The 19,541-nt window shown below is 55.4% G+C and overlaps 1 protein-coding gene across 1 annotated transcript; it reads left to right on the plus strand.

Annotated features, from left to right (window-relative positions):
• Positions 1-918: 918 nt before the first annotated feature.
• On the plus strand, positions 919-19,049 carry LOC115390976 (collagen alpha-1(IX) chain). Its single transcript, XM_075410421.1, is given in 33 exon segments — positions 919-1,077; positions 1,471-1,545; positions 1,946-1,984; positions 2,058-2,120; positions 6,566-6,619; positions 6,719-6,754; positions 6,853-6,876; positions 7,705-7,758; positions 7,830-7,886; positions 7,976-8,008; positions 8,133-8,189; positions 8,262-8,315; positions 8,399-8,452; positions 8,540-8,593; positions 10,678-10,731; positions 10,797-10,850; positions 10,942-10,995; positions 11,939-11,992; positions 12,074-12,127; positions 12,201-12,245; positions 12,318-12,371; positions 12,503-12,556; positions 12,650-12,703; positions 13,804-13,878; positions 14,151-14,201; positions 14,279-14,323; positions 14,782-14,818; positions 15,395-15,507; positions 15,509-15,541; positions 15,614-15,668; positions 18,259-18,447; positions 18,536-18,613; positions 18,841-19,049. Coding segments are annotated over 33 exon segments (2,091 nt in total). The 5' UTR covers positions 919-1,002.
• The last annotated feature ends 492 nt before the right edge of the window (positions 19,050-19,541 follow it).

Genomic DNA, 19,541 nt, shown 5'->3' on the forward strand with positions numbered 1-19,541 from the left:
TCTGGAAACTTCCAAGTGAATGGATCTGACTCACACAGCAGCTCTCAAGGACTCATCAGCCTCACACCTGTCCAGATGTTTCCTGCCCTCTCAAAAAAAGACCTGGGATTGGGTCCAGCGCACCACCACTGCCCCGCCACTGCCCTGCCACTGCACCTCCACTGCACCCCACTGCACCCCACTGCACCCCACTGCACCACTGCACAGAAGAGCCAGGAGTCCAGGTCTCGGCATAAATGCTGAAGACATGAAATGACGTAAGATAATCACAGCTTCACATGGAAACAGACTTGCTGCTGTTTTCACCGAGGACCAGAACAGTGCAGAATGGAACTGGTGTATAATTATATCTGGTATTTCTTCTGTACAGCCGACGGTCAGCACACTGCTATCCTCACATCAGGATGGCATTGAAATGTCTCTGTCACACATGTTGAAGGACACCGTGTGTTGTGTGTTGTCTCTGGAGTGGACCGTCGTGGACTGTAGGGGACTGTAGTTATCTGTAGTTAACTGTAGTTGACTGTAGTTTACTGTAATAGACTGTAGGGGACTGTAAGGGACTGATGTCCTGTTCAGGAGACGTCAGTCAGATAAAGGATGTATGACTGTTGGAAACATGTCATCCAGATGGACCAGTGTCCGGCTGGACCAAGATGTCCTGGTTTGGTGTTTGATTTTCAGTCTACATGGTGGTTTTCCTCTCTTTCACGGACCAGAACCACCAAAAACCTCCAAACCCATCCTGGGCCAGGTTCCTTTCTCTGGCAGACTGACGTAGACCCCACCCTGATCTGCAGAGAACCCCTCCTCTTGTCCAGCAGACTGACGTAGACCCCACCCTGGTCTCCGGAGAGCCCCTCCTCCTGCAGCCCTCCGCCCAGCCCCAGCACTCGTCCAGGACTCCCTCACATCATCGTCTCCCAGCAGGTACAGGTGGAGCGTCTCGTCCTGATCCAGGAGAAGAGGGACAGCTGAGCGTCTTCCTGGACCCGGAGGACCATGGCTCTGGCCGGACTCTGTCGGGAGTCTCTGCTGCTGCTTTCACTGCATGTGGTTCTGGTCTGCTGGGCTCAGGTGAGAGACGGGGCTGCGTCCTCGTCCTTCTGTCTCCTCCTCAGAGACGGAGCTGCTGGATTGGTTCTGATCCTGACACTCCAGCATCGGCGGGTCTTTAATGGACCGTTTCAGTCTGTCTGTCGAGATAAAGACGAGCAGAGTGAAGGTGTTCTGTTGTTTTTGCCGTGCCGATTTGTGGACGCCGGCGTGCGCTCGTCCTGCGGCGGCGCTCGGCGGTCCAGAGCTGCGGTAATCGCACCACATGCTCCGACTTAGCGGATAACGGGGCTGCCGGAGGCGAGGCGGGTTCGGTTTCATGACCTTTGTCCTCTCGTCTCCGGCACAATGGGGCCTGTGTGAGCCGTTCCCCCCCGGACCAGAAGAAGTGATTCTGCTGTGTTTGTTTTCCAGAGGGGCCCCGTCGGTCCCAGAGGCCCCCCGGGGCCGCCGGGGGTGGCCGGCGTGCCCGGAGTGGACGGCATTGACGTGAGTCTGCATGTGTGCGTGTGTGTGTGTGTGGCTCCTGAAGGCGAGCCGTGAAGTGAAAACACTTTCCCAGTAAAGCTGAAGCAGTTCTCAGGGAGACTTAGCGGTTTATTGATGTCAGTCAGACTCTGGGATGATGGAACCAGAGGAAACTCAGCGTTTCAGGCCAAGGAACAGATTTAATCAGATGTTTACTAAAAAAAGAAAAAAAAAAAGAAAGAAAAAATAAAATCACCCAACAGGAAGTTCTAAGCTAAGAATAGTGAAAATAAGAGAAATGGAGTCAGATGATGAAGACTCCAGGATGAAGTCTGATTCAGTGTGAGGTTCTCGTGTCTCTGTCCACCTGCTGAGGAGACGTGTCCTGACCCCTCTGAACCCTGCTGTCTCCTGTCCTCAGGGGGACAGAGGAGAAGACTCCACGGTGACCGGCGGCCCGGTAAGTCCGTTCTGGATCAGCACCGGCGTCCGGAGCCGCTTCCAGGACGTTCTGACCAGTCCCGTTCTCGCAGGGCCCCGACGGAGACAAGGGGACGGACGGACTGTCCGGGGCCGCGGGACTTCCTGGAGCCGATGTGAGTAAACGTTGTCTTCACCGCTGAGAGGAAAGCCGAGGATCACAGCCGGACCGGCCTCTGCTGGACCGGGTGTTTAGAGAGACAACAGCAGCCTGAGCCGAGTGCAGGGGGATCTGAGGCCCGGCTGGGTCTGGGTCTGGGGACCTGCTGGTTTTGGCTCCAGTCCGATGTGCTGAGTGCAGGGGGATCTGAGGCCCGGCCCGGGTCTGGGTCTGGGGACCTGCTGGTTTTGGCTCCAGGAGCAAAAATATTGAGGCAGAAAAAAAGACCTGAATAAATGAGTGTTCCTGTTCGGGGGGGGGGCTTCCTGCCTGAACAGCAGCCTTTTGTGCTGTCGGGAGAGAGGTGCATGCTGGGAAAGATGGTGCAGAATGGCCGCAGTGTGTTCGCCGCTCAGGGAACAGGCGGCGGATTCAGACCCTCCAGTGGACCGCAACCGCCGGAATCCCCCGGCCGGGACAGCAGGTCTGAGGGACTCAACGAGCAGACGAAGGGGGCCAGGTCCCCAGACCTGATCCTAGGACCTGATCCTTAGACCACATCCCCAGACCTGATCCTGAGACTTGATCCCGAGACTAGATTCCGAGACCTGGCCCTGGTGCCAGATTCTGAGACCTCACCCTGGGACCTGATCCCGAGGCCAGATCCCTAAACCTAATCGTAGGACCTGATCCCAAGACTAAATCCTGAGACCAGATCTCAGGACGTGATCCCAAGACAGATCCCGAGACCTGATCCCGGTACCTGATCCTGGGACCTGACCCTAGTATTTGATCCTGAGACCAGATCCCGAGACCTGGTCCCAGGACCAGATCCTTAGTCCAGATCCCAAGACATGACCCCGGTACCTGATCCCAAGACATGATCCTGTGACTAAATCCTGAGACCAGTTCACAAGACTTGATCCCGAGACCTGATCCTAAGACCGGAGCCCAAGACCAGATCCCAAGACTTGATCCCGACACCAGATCCCAAGACCTGATCCCAAGACTTGATCGTGAGACCTGATCTTAAGACCACATCCTAAGACTTGATCCCGAAACCATACCCTAAGGCCAGATCCTGATACCAGATCCTGAGATCAGATCCCAGGACTAAACCCTGAGACCAGCTCCCAGGACCTGATCCCGAGGCTAAACCCTGAGACCAGATCCTGAGTCTGCTCAGCTGATTAAACTCCTCCCTGCCAAATGAAAGGTGGAAACTCCACAGTGAGGATAAAGAATCATGACGGAAACTGGATCCCAGAGGACTCAGAGCTCAGAGGGTCTGCGAGAACCGATCCACTTCAGCAGCTTAACGGAACAACGTGATCAGTCACATTCACACATTCACACATTCATGCATTCACTCTTCAGTGAAATTAATTTTTATTTCTATCGTGCCAAACACAACTCAGTCATCTCAAGAGAGGAAAAAACAGGCAGAACCCTGCAGAACCAAGCTCAGAGGAGGAGAACCCTGTAGAACCAGGCTCAGAGGAGAACCCTGCAGAACCAGATTCAGAGGAGAAGAATCCTGCAGAACCAGGCTCAGAGGAGAACCCTGCAGAACCAGATCCAGAGGAGAAGAATCCTGCAGAACCAGATCCAGAAGAGGAGAATCCTGCAGAACCAGGCTCAGAGGAGGAGAACCCTGCAGAACCAGGCTCAGAGGAGACTTATTAGATAGGAGAGGAAAGGATCACAGACAGAGTTCATGCTTTCAAAGTGTTCCCTTGTCTGTTTTGTGTGTGTGTGTGTGTGTGTGTGTGTGTGTGTGTGTGTGTGTGTGTGTGTGTGTGTGTGTGTGTGTGTGTGTGTGTGTGTGTGTGTTCTGCTCCCTCATCAGACTGAGGTTCATTTGAGGGCCGTGACATTTCCAGATAATTCCAGATAATCTCATTTACGTGCTCCAGTGTGATGCTGTCAGCAGCTTTTAGCATTTAGTGTTTAGCTTTGAGCTTTTACCTTTAAATTCTTAGCATTTAGCTTTTACAGTTTAGCTTTTAGCATTAAGCTTTGAGCTTTTAGCTTTTAGTTTTTATCATTAAGCTTTGAGCTTTTAGCATTTAGCTTATAGCTTATAGCTTTTACCTTTTAGCTTTTAGCCTTTAGCTTTTAGCCTTTAGCTTTTAGCCTTTAGCTTTTAGCGTTTCGCTTTGAGCAGCTGAAGCTCAGGTCGTCCAATCACTTTCTCTTGGTTTGATCTCAGTTTGGTCCGACAGGAACACCGCGGTAAATGAACTCATTAATCTTCAAAACTGCGATTTGCGCTGACTTCCAGTACAAAGAGGTATCGGTATATTCTCAATAAGTCCACGTTTAATTAAAACCATAATCCCAAAGCCAGTAAATGCCTTAAACTTCTTGAAGTAAAATCTGGGATTCTGTGAATGCAGATCTGTCCAGACTGACGGAGGCTGAAGCTCTCAGCAGGATTTCCTGAATCCTGTCACACGGGTCTGGATGAAGGTTCAGGAGCCCAGAATGATCCTGAGCAGGGCTGAGTCTGAAGCAGCAGAACCGGATCACTGCTTGGATCAGTGCTGCCTGTTCTGTTCCCTTCACCCTGAAAACATCTGGATCCGTCCTCTCCTCCTGGACGCTGTGGGCATCCGCCATCAGACGGACAGTCGATAAGCGGTTGTTCTGAAGGACCACGAAAGACCAGAAAGACAAGACCAGAAAGACAAGACCGTAGGACCGACGGAACGGTCCGAGCCTGTCCCAGTGTCCAGCCAGAGCTGGACTGGCTCTCGGGGGCTGGAGGGAGGATTCCTGAGGTCTGGAGAGTGGACCTGAGACAGACTGGACCCGAGACAGACTGGACCTGAGACGGACTGGACCCAAGACAGACTGGACCAGAGACAGACTGGACCTGAGACAGACTGGACCTGAGACAGAATGGACCCGAGACGGACTGGACCTGAGACAGACTGGATCTGAGACAGAATGGACCCGAGACGGACTGGACCCAAGACGGACTGGACCAGAGACAGACTGGACCTGAGACAGACTGGACCTGAGACGGACTGAACCCGAGACGGACTGGACCCGAGACGGACTGGACCTGAGACAGCCTGGACCTGAGACGGACTGGACCTGAGATGGACTGGACCCGAGACAGACTCGGGGTCAAACTCTCAGTGCTGCTCTTCAGTAAAGAGGTATCTAACGCTGTCTGAGGCGCTGCTCACCCCCCGACCTTTACAGTGTGACCTTCACACCGCGACCTTCACAGTGTGACCTTCACACCGTGATCTTCACAGTGTGACCTTCACACCGCGACCTTCACAGTGTGACCTTCACACCCCGACCTTCACAGTGTGACCTTCACACCGTGACCTTCACAGTGTGACCTTCACACTGCGACCTTCACAGTGTGACCATCACACTCCGACCTTCACAGTGTGACCTTTACACCCCGACCTTCACAGTGTGACCTTCACAGCGCGACCTTCACAGTGTGACCTTCACAGTGTGACCTTCACACCGCGACCTTCACAGTGTGACCTTCACTGCATTCTGGGCAAAGAGGTGAACTAACAGTCTCTGAAAACAAGTTGTTGAAAACAGTGAAACTTCTCAAAACGCTCCGACTCAGCCCTCATGGACATGAAGAATGAGCGATAAGAACAATGTTCTCCTGCAGAGGCCCGGTCCAGATTCTCCTGGTCCTGGTCTCGATCCCGGTCCAGATTCTCCTGGTCCTGGTCTCGGTCCCGGTCCAGATTCTCCTGGTCCTGATCCTGGTCCTGGTCCTGGTCCCAGTCCAGATTCTCCTGGTTTCCCTCCACAGTCCAGAAGCCTGCCTGTGAGAGCGTCTGTTGAGCGCGATAATGAGTCAGTTGTGAGTTTGTCGGGGTTCTTGGACGTGGTTCCCAGTCTTGGTCCAGGGTTCACTGGGTCTGGCTCCAGTGGCTTCAGAGACAAACAAAACCGTTTCTGATTTGTCCTGTTCGTTTGACCCTCTGCTTCTGGCAGAAACTACTGGCCCCCTTGGTGAACTGGGTCTCAGTGCAGCAGCTCTGGTATCTCTGGCATTCTGGTTTCAGGACCTCAGGATCCTTAAACTGTGACCTTAGTGTCGTCCAGCTTTCCTTCAGTCGCGTCTGTGGACAACGTGTTTGCAGTCTGGTGAAGAATCTGGACCGAGAGACAGAACTGAGCATCTTCAATCACATGACAGCTTCTTCCTGCAGCGCTGCCTGCGAGAGCAGAGGACAGGAAACAGAACCGGTCCGGACTCGGAGCCCTGTGGCGCTCCATGACGGCTTTATGATCAGGGATAAACAGAACCGGTCCGGACTCGGAGCCCTGTGGTGCTCCATGACAGCTTTATGATCGCTCACACATTGAATCCACATCTCTGTTTCTAAAACACGTTGACAGGAAAGAGAACGTTTTCAGGTGCAGGAACTAAAATCTTCAGGGTTCTAACGCGGGTTCCTTTCTCTGCAGGGACCCGTTGGACCTCCCGGCGATGCTGGACCTGTAGGACCTGCAGGGGCCAAGGTACATCTGTTGTCATTACGCTCTAGCAGGCTATGAACCTGTGAAGTCTTGATGTAGAAACGAACCGGTCGCCGTGACGACGCTTTGTTCTGTTTCCAGGGAGAACCTGGAGCTCGTGGACCCGCTGGAGAACCGGTAAGAGCAAATACACCCCCCCCCCCACCCCCACCCCCACTCCGCCCCCACCCCCGATGAGACCCGGTCTCACCTGCTGGTCTTCACTCTGGTTCCAGGGCGTCGGACCTGACGGGCTGGATGTGAGTACTTCTGGTCGACCAGCACTCAAGACAGGTCCGGTCTCAGACCTCTTCACCGGCTGAACCCAGAGACCCTGTCCATCAGTCGTGGATCGTGGATTTGTCTGAATGTCTCCGAGGTCAGGGGTCATCCGGTCAGATGCTGATCAGAGCAGGACTCCGGGTCGGGACAGTCTGACAGGTTCTCATTTTCCCTGGGGTTCTGGGGTTCTGGTTTACATTGTGGTCTAGATGTGGGGCTTCTGGGGTTCTGGGGTTCTGGTGGATGTTCTGCAGTCAGTAGACCAGCTGGGGACCCCCTCAGAACCCAGGCCCTCTGAGGGTCCAGCTGGTCCAGGTTCTGTTTCCAGCTCGCGGTTTGATCCACATCCTGCTGACACCGAGGAGAAGGACGATCGCTCCGGTCCGTAAACCGGTCTATGTGGTCCTGGAAGGGACGGTTCCATCCGAGGATGGACCGATACGTCCTCTGGTCCGCTGGACTTCCTGACCTCGTTTCTTTAAGATAGAAAACTCGCCGTTTTCAGTACATTTGCTTAATCTGAGGTGTTTTCTGTCAGCTGTAGGTAAACACTCCGGTTCTACCTGGACCAGGACCCACTGAAGCGTAGATCCCGCTTTTAGAACACAAGTTCCAGTTCTGCCCAGCGGAACATGGACGATCCTCAGGAAGCGGCAGGCGGCGTTCTGAGGCCGACACAGCTTCGCGCCGGCAGCAGCCGTCTGCTGGCTGTTCAGAATATGAGGAGTGAGATGGGTTCGATGTGTAGAACCCTGTAGAACCCTGTAGAACCCTGACGGTCCGGTTCTGCTCTGCTGTGTTTTCAGGGGATTCCTGGAACCGACGGTTTGCCCGGAGAGCTGGGGAAAGTGGGCGCTCCGGTGAGTTGGCAGTTAAAGACATCGTCCTCGTCCACCGAGCGCCTCAGCGCTGAAACGTTTGTTTCCCGCAGGGCGCCAGAGGACGAAGAGGTCCGGTGGGTCTCCCCGGCACCGCCGGTCCCGGGTGAGTCCCCCGCCGCCGCTGCCGCCGCCGGAGAACAGGTTCCACTGTGAAGGGATGTGCTGAGTTTAACGATCGTCCCGGTTCTTCCTGCAGGGACCACCGGCCGTTTACCAAGGCGAAGACCTGGTGAGGATCTGCTAGAGGATCAGACCAGATCAGATTAGATTCTCCTCCTCCGGCTCTGGGGTCAGAGGTCGCTGTGGGGGGCGGAGCTTCTGCGTGACCTGTGTGTGGCTGTGGTGTGTTTCAGTGTCCGAACGCCTGCCCGTCGGGTCTGCACGGCTACGCCGGACTGCCCGGGATGAAGGTACGTCCCGCCGAGACACCGAGACGCTGAGGCGTCCCCGCCGACCAATCCTAACGCAGCGTTTCCCTTCAGGGTCATAAAGGGGTCAAAGGTGAATCGGGTGAGCCTGGACTACAAGGACACAAGGTCAGCTCGTCGTGAAGACTCCTGAGAACCGGTGAGATGGACTTAGAGGTCCTGCTGGACATCACATCCCCCTCTGCTTTCAGGGTGAAGAAGGAGACCAAGGAGCGCCCGGTGAAGTGGGAGCTCAGGGACTGCCGGTAAGCGTCCCTCCGGTCTCTCAGGAAGACGTCGTCCACGTAGAAAGTGACAGACTAACACCTCGCTGCTTTGCTGGGTGACTCTAGGGCCCCGGAGGACCTCGAGGCCTCCCCGGGATCATCGGAGCCAAAGGGGACCGGGTAAGATCGGCATCCGGTCCAGGAAAGCCTCAACATCCCGGACTGGGTCCGAGTTGAGGTTTACGTCCTGCGGGCTTGAAGACGTTTGAATTCAGGGACCCGAGCAGTGTCCTTCAAATGACCTTTGACCGGAAACTTTAAAGGCTTTCCGTGTCGGAGCAGAGACGTCATGATGGACATGTCCACATTTCTACAAAACCAAACAATCAGTGAAACGAGGACAGACTCCACGAGACTAGCCTCGTAAACTAGCCCCGCCCACTCATCCGTTGGATTTTGGAGCTGGTCTCAGTCTGGGTCGGAGCCCATAGAGGGGATTTCACTCGGTCTGAAACGGCCGAGCCAATCAGCGTTGCCGTTTTTTGTTTTCAAATTTTTTTGGCGAATTCCGGTGGCTAAACCGGAAATGACGCTATCACTGCGCGTAGCGGAGAAGACAGAGTTTAACTTTAACCATCGTCTGGAAGCTGCAATCAGTAAAGTTACAGCCAAAATACCAAGAATTACAACAATCAAGCAAGAGCAAGAGTCTGGTCTGGTGAGGTTCTAACAGGAAAAGACTTTTCACGTGTCTTTGTGTGTAGAGAAGCTAGAGCTAATGAGCTAATGCTAACCCTTAGAGAAGCTAACGCATTTTGATGACGTATTTGTTTTGAAGCGCTGATTGGCTGAAGTGCGCTGTCAGTCAAAGGAGTAACCGACGCCCCCTGCAGGAAGTTTCTATGGGCTCCTATCCAGATTAAGCCCAAGTCCAAATGTGGATGAGGAGTGAGCGGGTCTGGTTTACGAGGCTACCACGAGACACCAGAGAGACATGAAGTCCAGTCAGAATTGGTTTCACCCGGCTGGGAGGCTATTGCTAGAGGCTAATGCTAGCTAGCTGTCTTTCACCACAGCATCCCTGACGACTCGCCCCTCCTAGCCTCATCTCGCCTCTCTTCTCCTCTCCTCGTCTGTACTCTTCTCGCCTCGTCTCGCCTCGTCTCTTCTCGCCTCGCATCGCCTCATCTCGCCTTGCCTCTCGTCTCCTCGCCTCATCTCGCCTCGCCTCTCCTCGTCACTACTCTTCTCGTCTCATCTCGCCTCGCCTTGCCTCTCGTCTCTTCTCCTTGTCTCGTCTCTTCTCGCCTCTTCTTGTCTCGTCTCGCCTCTTCTCGTCTAGTCTCATCTCACCTCGCTTTGCCTTGCCTCTCGTCTCCTCTCCTTGTATCATCTCTTCTCGCCTCTTCTCGTCTCGTTTCTTCTCACCTCTCCTCTCCTTGCCTCGCCTCGTCTTGCCTCTCGTCTCATCTCTTCTCGTCTCGTCTCACTTCGCCTCGCTTCGCCTCGTCTTGACTCGTCTCGCCTCGCTTCTCGTCTTGTCTCCTTGTCTCGTCTCTTCTCACCTCGTCTCGCCTCCCCTCGCCTCTTCTCGTCTCGTCTCGCCTCGCTTCACCTCGTCTTGACTCGTCTCGCCTTTCTCGTCTCGCCTCGTCTCGCCTCGTCTTGCCTCGCTTTTCGTCTCATCTCCTTGTCTCATCTCGTCTCGCCTCGCTTCGCCTCGTCTCGCCTCCCCTCGCCTCTTCTCGTCTCGTCTCCTTGCCTCTTCTCGTCTCGTCTCATTTTCTCGTCTCTTCTCGCCTCTCTTGTTCTCGTCTCGCCTCGCCTCGCCTCGTCTTGACTCGTCTCGTCTCTTCTCGCCTCGACTCGTCTTGACTCGTCTCGTCTCGTCTCGCCTCGTCTCTCCTCTCCTTGCTTCGCCTGGTCTTGATTCGTCTCGCCTCGTCTCGCCTCGCCTCGTCTCGCCTCGCCTCGTCTCGCCTCTTCTCGTCTCGTCTCCTTGTCTCGTCTCTTCTCGCCTCTTCTTGTCTCGCCTCGCCTCGTCTCGACTCGTCTCGTCTCGTCTCTTCTCGCCTCTTCTTGTCTCGCTTCGCCTCGTCTCGCCTCGCCTCGCCTTGTCTCTCCTCTCCTCTCCTCGCTTCGCCTCGTCTTGACTCGTCTCGCCTCATCTCTCGTCTCGTCTACTTGTCTCGTCTCGTCTTGCCTCTCCTCTCCTCTCCTCGCCCTCCTCTCCTGAAGGTCCTCAACGTCCTGTTCTCCACCAGGGGCCACGGGGGAAGCCGGAGGACCTGGGACTCAGGGAGTCCAGGGAGCTGCCGGTCAGTCCAGTCTCACTCACACCGCCACCATCGAAGCGAACCTGTCGCTAACAGCTGTTTTTCAGGGGGACGCGGGACAGCGAGGAGCCGTCGGAGAGAGCGGTCCTGCAGGAGCGCCGGTGAGACTCACATCCAGAAAACCTGGAATCACAGCTGTGTGGACAGTGTGTGTGTTGACAGTGTATGTTGACAGTGTGTGCTGTCCTCCAGGGTGAACGGGGTCCACAGGGACTCAGAGGACTTCCAGGACCGAAAGGAGAACCGGTGAGTCTCATGGCTGCAGGTCAGACTCCTTCAGCTTCACAAAGAACGAGACGTTAAACTCTGCTCTGCATCCATCCATCCTCCATCCATCCTCCATCCATCCTCCATCCATCCATCCTCCATCCATCCATCCTCCATCCATCATCCATCACACATCCATCATCCATCCATCATCCATCAACTCTGATCTGAGCTGAAGAGTCGTCGTTAACATGAACCAAGTGGAACCTGTCTGCTAAATATGAAGTAACCAGTTTAATGCAGAACCTTTAATTCCAATAGTAGATTCTAGTCTCTGTAGCAGGATGAGGCTGGTTGGTTGGTTGGTTGGTTGGTTGGTTGGTTGGTTGATTGACTAGTTGGTTGTTTGGTTGGTTGGTTGGTTGATTGGTTGGTTGGTTGGTTGATTGACTGGTTGGTTGGTTGGTTGATTGACTGGTTGGTTGGATGGTTGGTTGGTTGGTTGGTTGGTTGGTTCGTTGGTTGGTTGGATGGTTGGTTGGTTGATTGACTGGTTGGTTGGTTGGTTGGTTGGTTGGTTGACTGGTTGGTTGATGGGTTGGTTGGTTGGTTGGTTGGTTGGTTGATTGACTGGTTGGTTGGTTGGTTGGTTGGTTGGGTGGTTGATTGACTGGTTGGTTGGTTGGTTGGTTGGTTGGTTGGTTGGTTGGTTGGTTGGTTGTTGGATGGTTGGTTGGATGGTCGGTTGACTGACTGGTTGGTTTGTTGGTTGGTTGGTTTGTTGGTTGGTTGGTTGGATGGTCGGTTGGTCGGTCGGTCGGTCGGTCGGTCGGTTGATCCAGGAGATCTGATCTCTGAACATCAGTCCGAATCCAACCAGATGTTGATTCGGGGTAAGGCCGGTCCAGGGGTGCTGACGGGCCCCATGTGGTCCGGAGCCGCAGGTTGTGAACCCCTGTCACTGATCCTCTTGTCTCGTCAGGGCCTGGCGGGTCCGGACGGTCGGGAGGGGATTCCCGGGCTGCCGGGCTCCAAGGTGAGACGTCAGCCGGCGGAACAACGTCACCGAGAGTGGTTCTCTTTGTAAACCCAGTTCTCCTGGTTCTCCTGGTTCTAGGGTCTCCCAGGGAAAGCCGGGGCTCCGGGAGACGCGGGTCCTCAGGGTCTTCCGGTAAGAGACGGCGGTCCGGCTGGTTCCGGGTGGCGCTCCGTCTGGTCTGAGTGTCGGCGTCTCGTCCCTGCAGGGTTTACCGGGATCCTTCGGCCAGAAAGGACACGGCGGCGTGAAGGTGACGACAACCACACGTTGTAGAACATGTAGAGCCTGACCCAGACTGAAGCGCCCCCCTCTGTCTGAGCAGGGTACCGCGGGGGACCCGGGAGTCGTGGGCCTGATGGGATCTCCAGGAAAACAGGTGAGTTCAGAAGAACCGGAGCGGAGGTTGGACGTCTTCCGTCCCTCTGAGCGTCCCGCTCTGCGGCCGCTGCCGGGTGGAGGACCTGACGTAGACCCACCTGGATGAAGGGTCTGCTCTCTCTCCTCCAGGGCGAACGAGGCGAGCAGGGCGAGGTGGGGCCGGTCGGAGCCAGAGGAGGACCGGTGAGTCCAGGATACCCGCTCCACCCGGGGCCGTCCACCCGCTGGTTTTCTCGCCTGGCTTCGACCTGACGTTCCGGTCTCGTTCTGCTTCAGGGCTCTCGAGGAGAGAGAGGACACGACGGACCTCCAGGCCCACCAGGAGAACGGGTAAGAGCTCCCAGGAAGTGGAGACCACCTTGAAAGCAGCTTCGGTTCAGACCTGGTCCTGGAAGTCTGGTCTGGAGCCTCTGAGCCAGACCGACTCTTGGAAGAACCCGTCTCACACCCAGGGCGGGCCATCGGGGGCCTGCCCCCCCACTAAGGGCCTGTGCTCCCCCACCGGAGGCCACTTTTGACCCACATACAACAACATCTGGCCGCCACGATGTATGTGAGGAAGCTGCTGGGTGGAGGCAGGACCTCCGTCCATGAACCCGTCAAGATCCAGCTGATCCTGAACCTTCATCACCTGTGAAAACACCTGAAACCCTCTGATCCACAGAACAACCTGCATCCCTGCTGCCTTCAGGGACACTTCGTAAAAGTAGCTGCTGATAGATGCCGCCATGTCTCAGTCAGCTGTTAGCTTAGCTGTTAGCCACCAATGAATTAGCTGGATTTGAAGGATCCTTCGTGCTCCAACATCAGTCGACGGGACGCATCTCAATTCCTGAGGCGGTGGAAATAAGATTTAAACGCTGAGCGTCTGGGACAGGACGGACAGGTTGTTATTGAGGACAGTTCGGTTCTGAGAGGACGGATCTGAGCGGCATAGCGGCGGCTCGGAGAGAACGAGGGAAACATGGTTCTGGTAGGTTTAGTTTCTGGGTGTAGTGCAGCTGTTTACTGTCCTGTTGTTGTTTTCTCTTCATCCTGTTGTTCAGGGGTCAGGGGTCAGGGTGTTGCTCTCAGGAGTGAAGCTGCAGCTGTGAGGCGTTCAGGGTCCACAGTCACAGTCCGTCTTTTCCGATCAGAGGTCTGGTCAGGACATTAGTAAAGACTCACAGTCGGAGCTTCTATATGTTGGTTCTAAGGATCGATCGTTCACAACATGGAAATGGTTCTAAACTGTCGGAAATATAGAATTATTATTAGTTACTAGAAAATTCCAGCAGAAATTTTGGCTTTGTGTCTGCCAGCTGCTGCCGAATGTGTGTGTTCGTGTGTGTGTGTGTGTGTGTGTGTGTGTGTGTGTGTGGTGTGGTGTGTGTGTGTGTGTGTGTATGTGTGTGTGTGTGTGTTAACACTCTGTCTCTGTGTCTCCACAGGGAGGTAAAGGGGACCCGGGGACTCCCAGGACTTCCCGGCCTCCGGCTGGTTATCGGGGTCAGAAGGGGGACCGGGTAAAAACCAGACCCCCAGTGAGGGGGGGACACACTAATAAGACACCCATCCTCAAAGCTGCACGTCTACGGACAAATGGGGACGACTGAGACCAGAGCAGGGACAGTCGGACCCCAGTCCGGCAGAAACAGTTTTTTTTGGTCTTGATGTTCCGGATGATCTCGGGTGATCAGTGGATCCTGAGTGGATCCTGAGTGGGACACATCCGGGTCTGGGCTGGACACATTTCCTGTCCCCAATACTTAGATCCTAACGGGATTCTAACCCGGAGTCTTCTTGTCTTTTAGGGTTCGTCGGTCTTGATGGTCCGAAGGGAGAACAGGTACTCTGAAGGCATTCTGCCATGCGGCGGGCGAAGGGGCGGAGCCACACTAAGACCTGGTCTGGTCTGTGTTTCAGGGACCCGCTGGAGCCGAGGGGACGCCGGGACAGCGGGGAGACGTGGTGAGTGACGGAGGGGGGGTGGATGGCCGGATGATGGACAGAGGGGGGGACAGATGGACGGATGATGGACGGAGGGGGGAGGGATGGATGGATGATGGACGGAGGGGGGAGGGATGGACGGATGATGGACGGAGGGGGGAGGGATGGACGGATGATGGACGAGGGGGGACAATGGACGGATGATGGACGGATGGGGGACGGATGGACGGATGATGGACAGAGGGTGGACGGATGGACGGATGATGGACGAGGGGGGACGGATGGACGAATGATGGATGGAGGGGGGACGGATGGACGGATGATGGATGGAGTGGGGACGGATGCACAGATGATGGATGGAGGGGAGACGGATGGACAGATGATGGATGGAGGGGGGACGGATGGACAGATGATGGATGGAGGGGAGACAGATGGACGGACGTCTGGGTGAAGAGCTGACTCTTCTTCCTCTGTTTCAGGGAGACGAAGGAGAACCCGGAGAGAAAGGATCAGTAAGTTCCTGATCCGTGTTCTGGTTCCGACCGGTCCAGAGGTCAGAGGTCAGAGGTCAAGCACTGAGTTCAGGAGCCGGGTGGAGCTGGGGACGAGGCGACGGAGCAGTGCGACGGCCGAGCCAATCAAAAGAGCCGAGTCAAAAAGCGGCGGTGAAACAGGAAGTGCTGCTGTCGCAGCGGAGCATCTTCCAGACGGACATAGCGGTCGCCACGGAGACGGACTGTAACCCCCGTCTGAGAGCCAGAACAGCAAGAACTACAGCCGGCAGCAGTCTGGACCGGGGAGGGTCTGCCAGGAGGGACAGCAGAGCTAAGAGCCGAACAGCTAGCTAGAGCTGAAGAGCTAAAGCTAACCACCAGACAAGTTATGCATTGATGACGTGTTTGTTTTGAAGCTCTGATGGGCTGAAGTCAGTCAGCGGAGTGGGCGACGCCCCCTGCTGTCCCTGCTCCCCCAGACCCCCTGCTCCACCGTCCAGATGTGGGCGGGGCCAGTTCAGCGGGCCGCTGGCTCCAGCGTCTGGTTTGTGCTGGAAAGCGTTCAGATCTGGCACCTGAGTTCTCCGTGTTCCCTCAGGCGGGTCCGCCCGAGACGCCGGCAACAAGGGATCCGATGGCGGCCGCGGTCAGCCGGGCAAGGATGGCGAGGCGGGCCGGCCCGGACCCCGAGGCATGCAGGGCGACGCGGGAAGTCCCGGGCCTGCCCGGAGCGCAGGGCCCCGCGGTGAGAGCAGGTTCTGTCCGCCCCGGCTGAGCGGCGGACAGAACCGTTCCTCACGTTCTCTGTTCTCCACAGGGAGGTTCCCCCAGCGACACGCACATCAAGACCGTCTGCATGAGGGTCATGCAAGGTACCCCTCCAAGACTCCTCCCAGGGGGTCAAACGTCCGGCCCGCGGGCCAGAAGCAGGCCTGATGGTTTTTCTGTTTGTTTCTTTCCCTGTTCGACAGCTGGGCGTGCAATGTTTTATGATTGGAGCCTTTTACTGTCCGAACAGATTTACTGTTGGCAGCAGGAGGACATTTATTACTGCAACAAAACATCATCAGTAGGGTAAAACTAGTGGGAGCATAACATACATATATATATGTGTGTGTGTGTGTGTGTTATATATATATATATATATATATATATATATATATATATATTATATATATATATACAGCAATGACATCGGGATGTCATTCGGACTAGATAAGTGTGGACGAATGGTATCTAGAAGAGGGAAGGTGATCACAACTGAAGGAGTTGAAGTGCCTGAAGGAAACATAACAGATGTGCAGGACAGCTACAAGTACCTGGGGATCCCACAGGTAAATGGTAAAATGGTAACCATGAGGAGGCAGCTGGAAAGTCAGCCACAGCCAAATACCTACAGAGAGTAAGACAGGTCCTGAAGAACCAGCTGAATAGCAAAAATAAGATGCAGGCCATAAACACCTATGCCCTACCAGTAATCAGATACCCTGCTGGCATAATATCCTGGCCACTGGAAGAAATGCAAGCCACTGATATCAAGACAAGAAAGCTCCTTACAATGCACGGAGGGTTCCACCCTAAGTCCAGCATACTGAGGCTATACACCAAGAGAAAGGAGGGAGGCCGAGGACTAGTGAGTGTCAGAGCCACTATCCAGGAGGAAACCAAGAGCCTCCATGAGTATACCAAGAAGATGGCTCCCAGTGATGATCTGCTAAGTGAATTGCCTCAGACATCAAAAGCCCAGTAACGAGGATCCAGAGGAGCTATCATGGACAGACAAAGCCCTGCATGGCATGGACCACCGACACATTGAAGAAGTGGCTGACATCGGAAAAACATCCAGTGGCTGGAAAGGCTGGACTGAAGGACAGCACAGAGGCACTAATCATGGCGGCGCAAGAACAGGCCCTGAACACAAGATCAATAGAGGCCGGGATCTACCACACCACACAAGACCCAGGTGCAGACTGTGCAAAGAAGCCCCAGAGACAGTACAGCACATCACAGCAGGGGGTCAGATGCTGGCAGGCAAGGCATACATTAACCGGCACAACCAGGTAGCGGGCATCGTGTACAGGAAGATATGTACCGAGTATGGACTGGAGGTCCCAGGGTCAAGATGGGAGACACCTCCAAAGGTGGTCCAGAACAATCGAGCCAAGATCCTGTGGGACTTCCAGATCCAGGACTGCCAGCAGGTGATGGCCAATCAACCTGACATAGTGGTGGTGGATAAACAGCAGAAGACAGCTGTGGTGATAGATGTAGCAATCCCAAGTGATGGAACATCAGGAAAAAGGAGCAGAGAAGCTGGAGAAGTACCAAGGGCTGAGGGAAGAGATGGAGAGAGTGTGGGGCGTGAAGGCAACCGTGATACCAGTAGTGATCGGGACACTGGGAGCAGGAACCCCCAAGCTGGGAGGATGGCTCCAGCAGAGACCAGGAACCTGTACCTGGAGCTCCATGTTGACGTTCTGTTGAACCGAGTAGCTTAGCTACAAGCGCGCAGTGCGAGCGGCTGTCTGGTCATGTGACCAGATCATGTGACCAGGCGGCATTCACGGAACGCTGCCTGATCAAACCAGTCGCCTGCATTATAATTGTATTGTAATGTTCTCCACCCCTGAAGTTTGGTCAGCCAGTACAATTAATTTATTTTTACCCAATCAGTGGAAACCTAGGAAGACTGAAGCTGCATGATGAACTTGATCTGGTCTCGATCCTCCAGCCTCCCGCCTGCTACGTGAGGAGAAGCTGGCGCACGATAAAAACTGTGCAAATCGTCGTGCCGCAGCCGGCATCATGACTTGGCTAAATGCCGACTTGACTGTATCCCGGGGTGGTGCCGAGTTGGACAGGGCTGACTTGGATCAGGTCAGCACCAATCCAAGTCGGCCCTGTCCAACTTGGATTGGCACTGACCTGACTGTAATCCCCAGCCACGTACCCCGAGACCCAGGGCATCAGCCCCCCCACCACCACCACCAGAAGGGACCCGGAGACGGGAACACAGAAGACCCCATTGCCCCCCTCCCCCTCTCATGAGTGTTGATGTATATGTTGTTTGCGATTAAAATTGAGGGGCAGTAACCACACCGTGCTGCGAGTGAGGCTGACTGAGCAGTCCCCTCTACCTGAACAGCCCCCCCTCCCCCGACACGGTGCCAAGACCCCTAGATGTGTGTGTTGTCTGTATTTGTTTGGTCGTGTTAGATGACTAAGTGCAATTAAAACTGAGAGGCGAGCCGCCGGAGGGTGCAGTGATAGGGGCCACTTAGATGCCCCCTCCACCACACCCCACCTGATAAGCAGGCCTGATGTTTGATCCCCGGTCCGCCTGTGGTTCTCTGGGTTCTGCGGTTCTCCCGGGGTTCTCTGCTGATCTCTGCTGGTCTCTGATGGTCTCTTTTTTTTTTTCTCTCTGCTGGTCTCTGATGGTCTCTGCTGTCCTGCTCACAGAGCAGCTGGCCCAGCTGGCCGCCAGCCTCAGCAGACCCGACTCGGGGGCCGCCGGCCTGCCTGGACCGCGGGCCCGCCAGGGCCCCCGGGCCCCACCGGAGGAGAACGGCTTCCCCGGACACACCGGGTCCCGGGGTCTGCCCGGACTCAAGGGACCGCCGGGGCTGATGGGAAGGAAAGGACTGAAAGGTGAGTCCAGAAGGGGTTCTGAGAGAACCAGTTGAAGGAACCCGATCCAGAGGGACTCAGTGACCTGGGGCCACATTCCTGCTCGCAGGTGACCAGGGAGACAGAGGAGAACGGGGACCCACCACCAGAGGACCCAAAGGAGAGCCCGGTGCGCCCGGTCTGCCAGGTAAAAGACCACAGGAAAACTGGAGACCTGGTCCACAAAGGACTACTTATCCTGTACTAAACCACACTGCCCTATACCTGCTGTACAATCCACCATCTATTCTAGAGTATACCACACAGTACTGAACAGTACTACAGTACTCTATAACAGTATCCTGCAGTACTGCAGTACTCTGCCTCAGTACACAGTAGTACTACAGTATTGTGTTTCCGTACGTCTCCCCTCAGGTCAGTCCGGCCGCCCGGCGTACGGCGTGGACGGCCGTGATGGGGGGCGGGGTCCTCGCGGCGTCCCCGGTGCTGCGGGCATCCCGGGATCTCCTGGAGCCCCGGGCCTGAACGGATACTGCGAGCCGTCGCAGTGCGTCCTGCCGGCAGCAGCGGCGGCGCCGGTCTCAGCCAAGGACTCCGGCATGAAGGGCCCCACGGAGATGTGAGGGGGCGGGGCAATGGGGGGGGGGGGGGGGGGGGGGTGAGAGACTGAAGGGGACAGCAGAACCAGGCTGGTTCCCGGGCCCTCCTTGGCCGTCTCTGTACCGTAGCCGTTATCCAGTAACCTGAATCCTCCGCTTCACCGTCTCCATGGAAACGTGTCTGTATGAAGCCACATTGCTGGATATGTCCGTGTGTGTGTGTGTGTGTGTGTGTGTGTGTGTGTGTGTGTGTGCGCGTGTGTGTGCGTGTGCTTGTGTGTTCCTCTGTGAAGTGACTTATTTATTACACCGAGGTTCAGGAGACGCCGTCGGCCTGTACAGAGGAAATAAACCTTTTGATAAGCTGCTGCCGTCGTCTTTGAGCCCCAAACAGAACTTACTTCAGAACCAGGACCCGAACTGGGTCTGCAGAACCAGGACCAGGACCAGGAGCCAAACGCAGACCGTCCCTGTGCTATCGGGGGCGCCGATTCGTCGGTAACATGGCGTTGAACA

Source organism: Salarias fasciatus, chromosome 6 (genome assembly GCF_902148845.1).
Source record: "Salarias fasciatus chromosome 6, fSalaFa1.1, whole genome shotgun sequence".
Lineage (NCBI taxonomy): Eukaryota > Metazoa > Chordata > Actinopteri > Blenniiformes > Blenniidae > Salarias > Salarias fasciatus.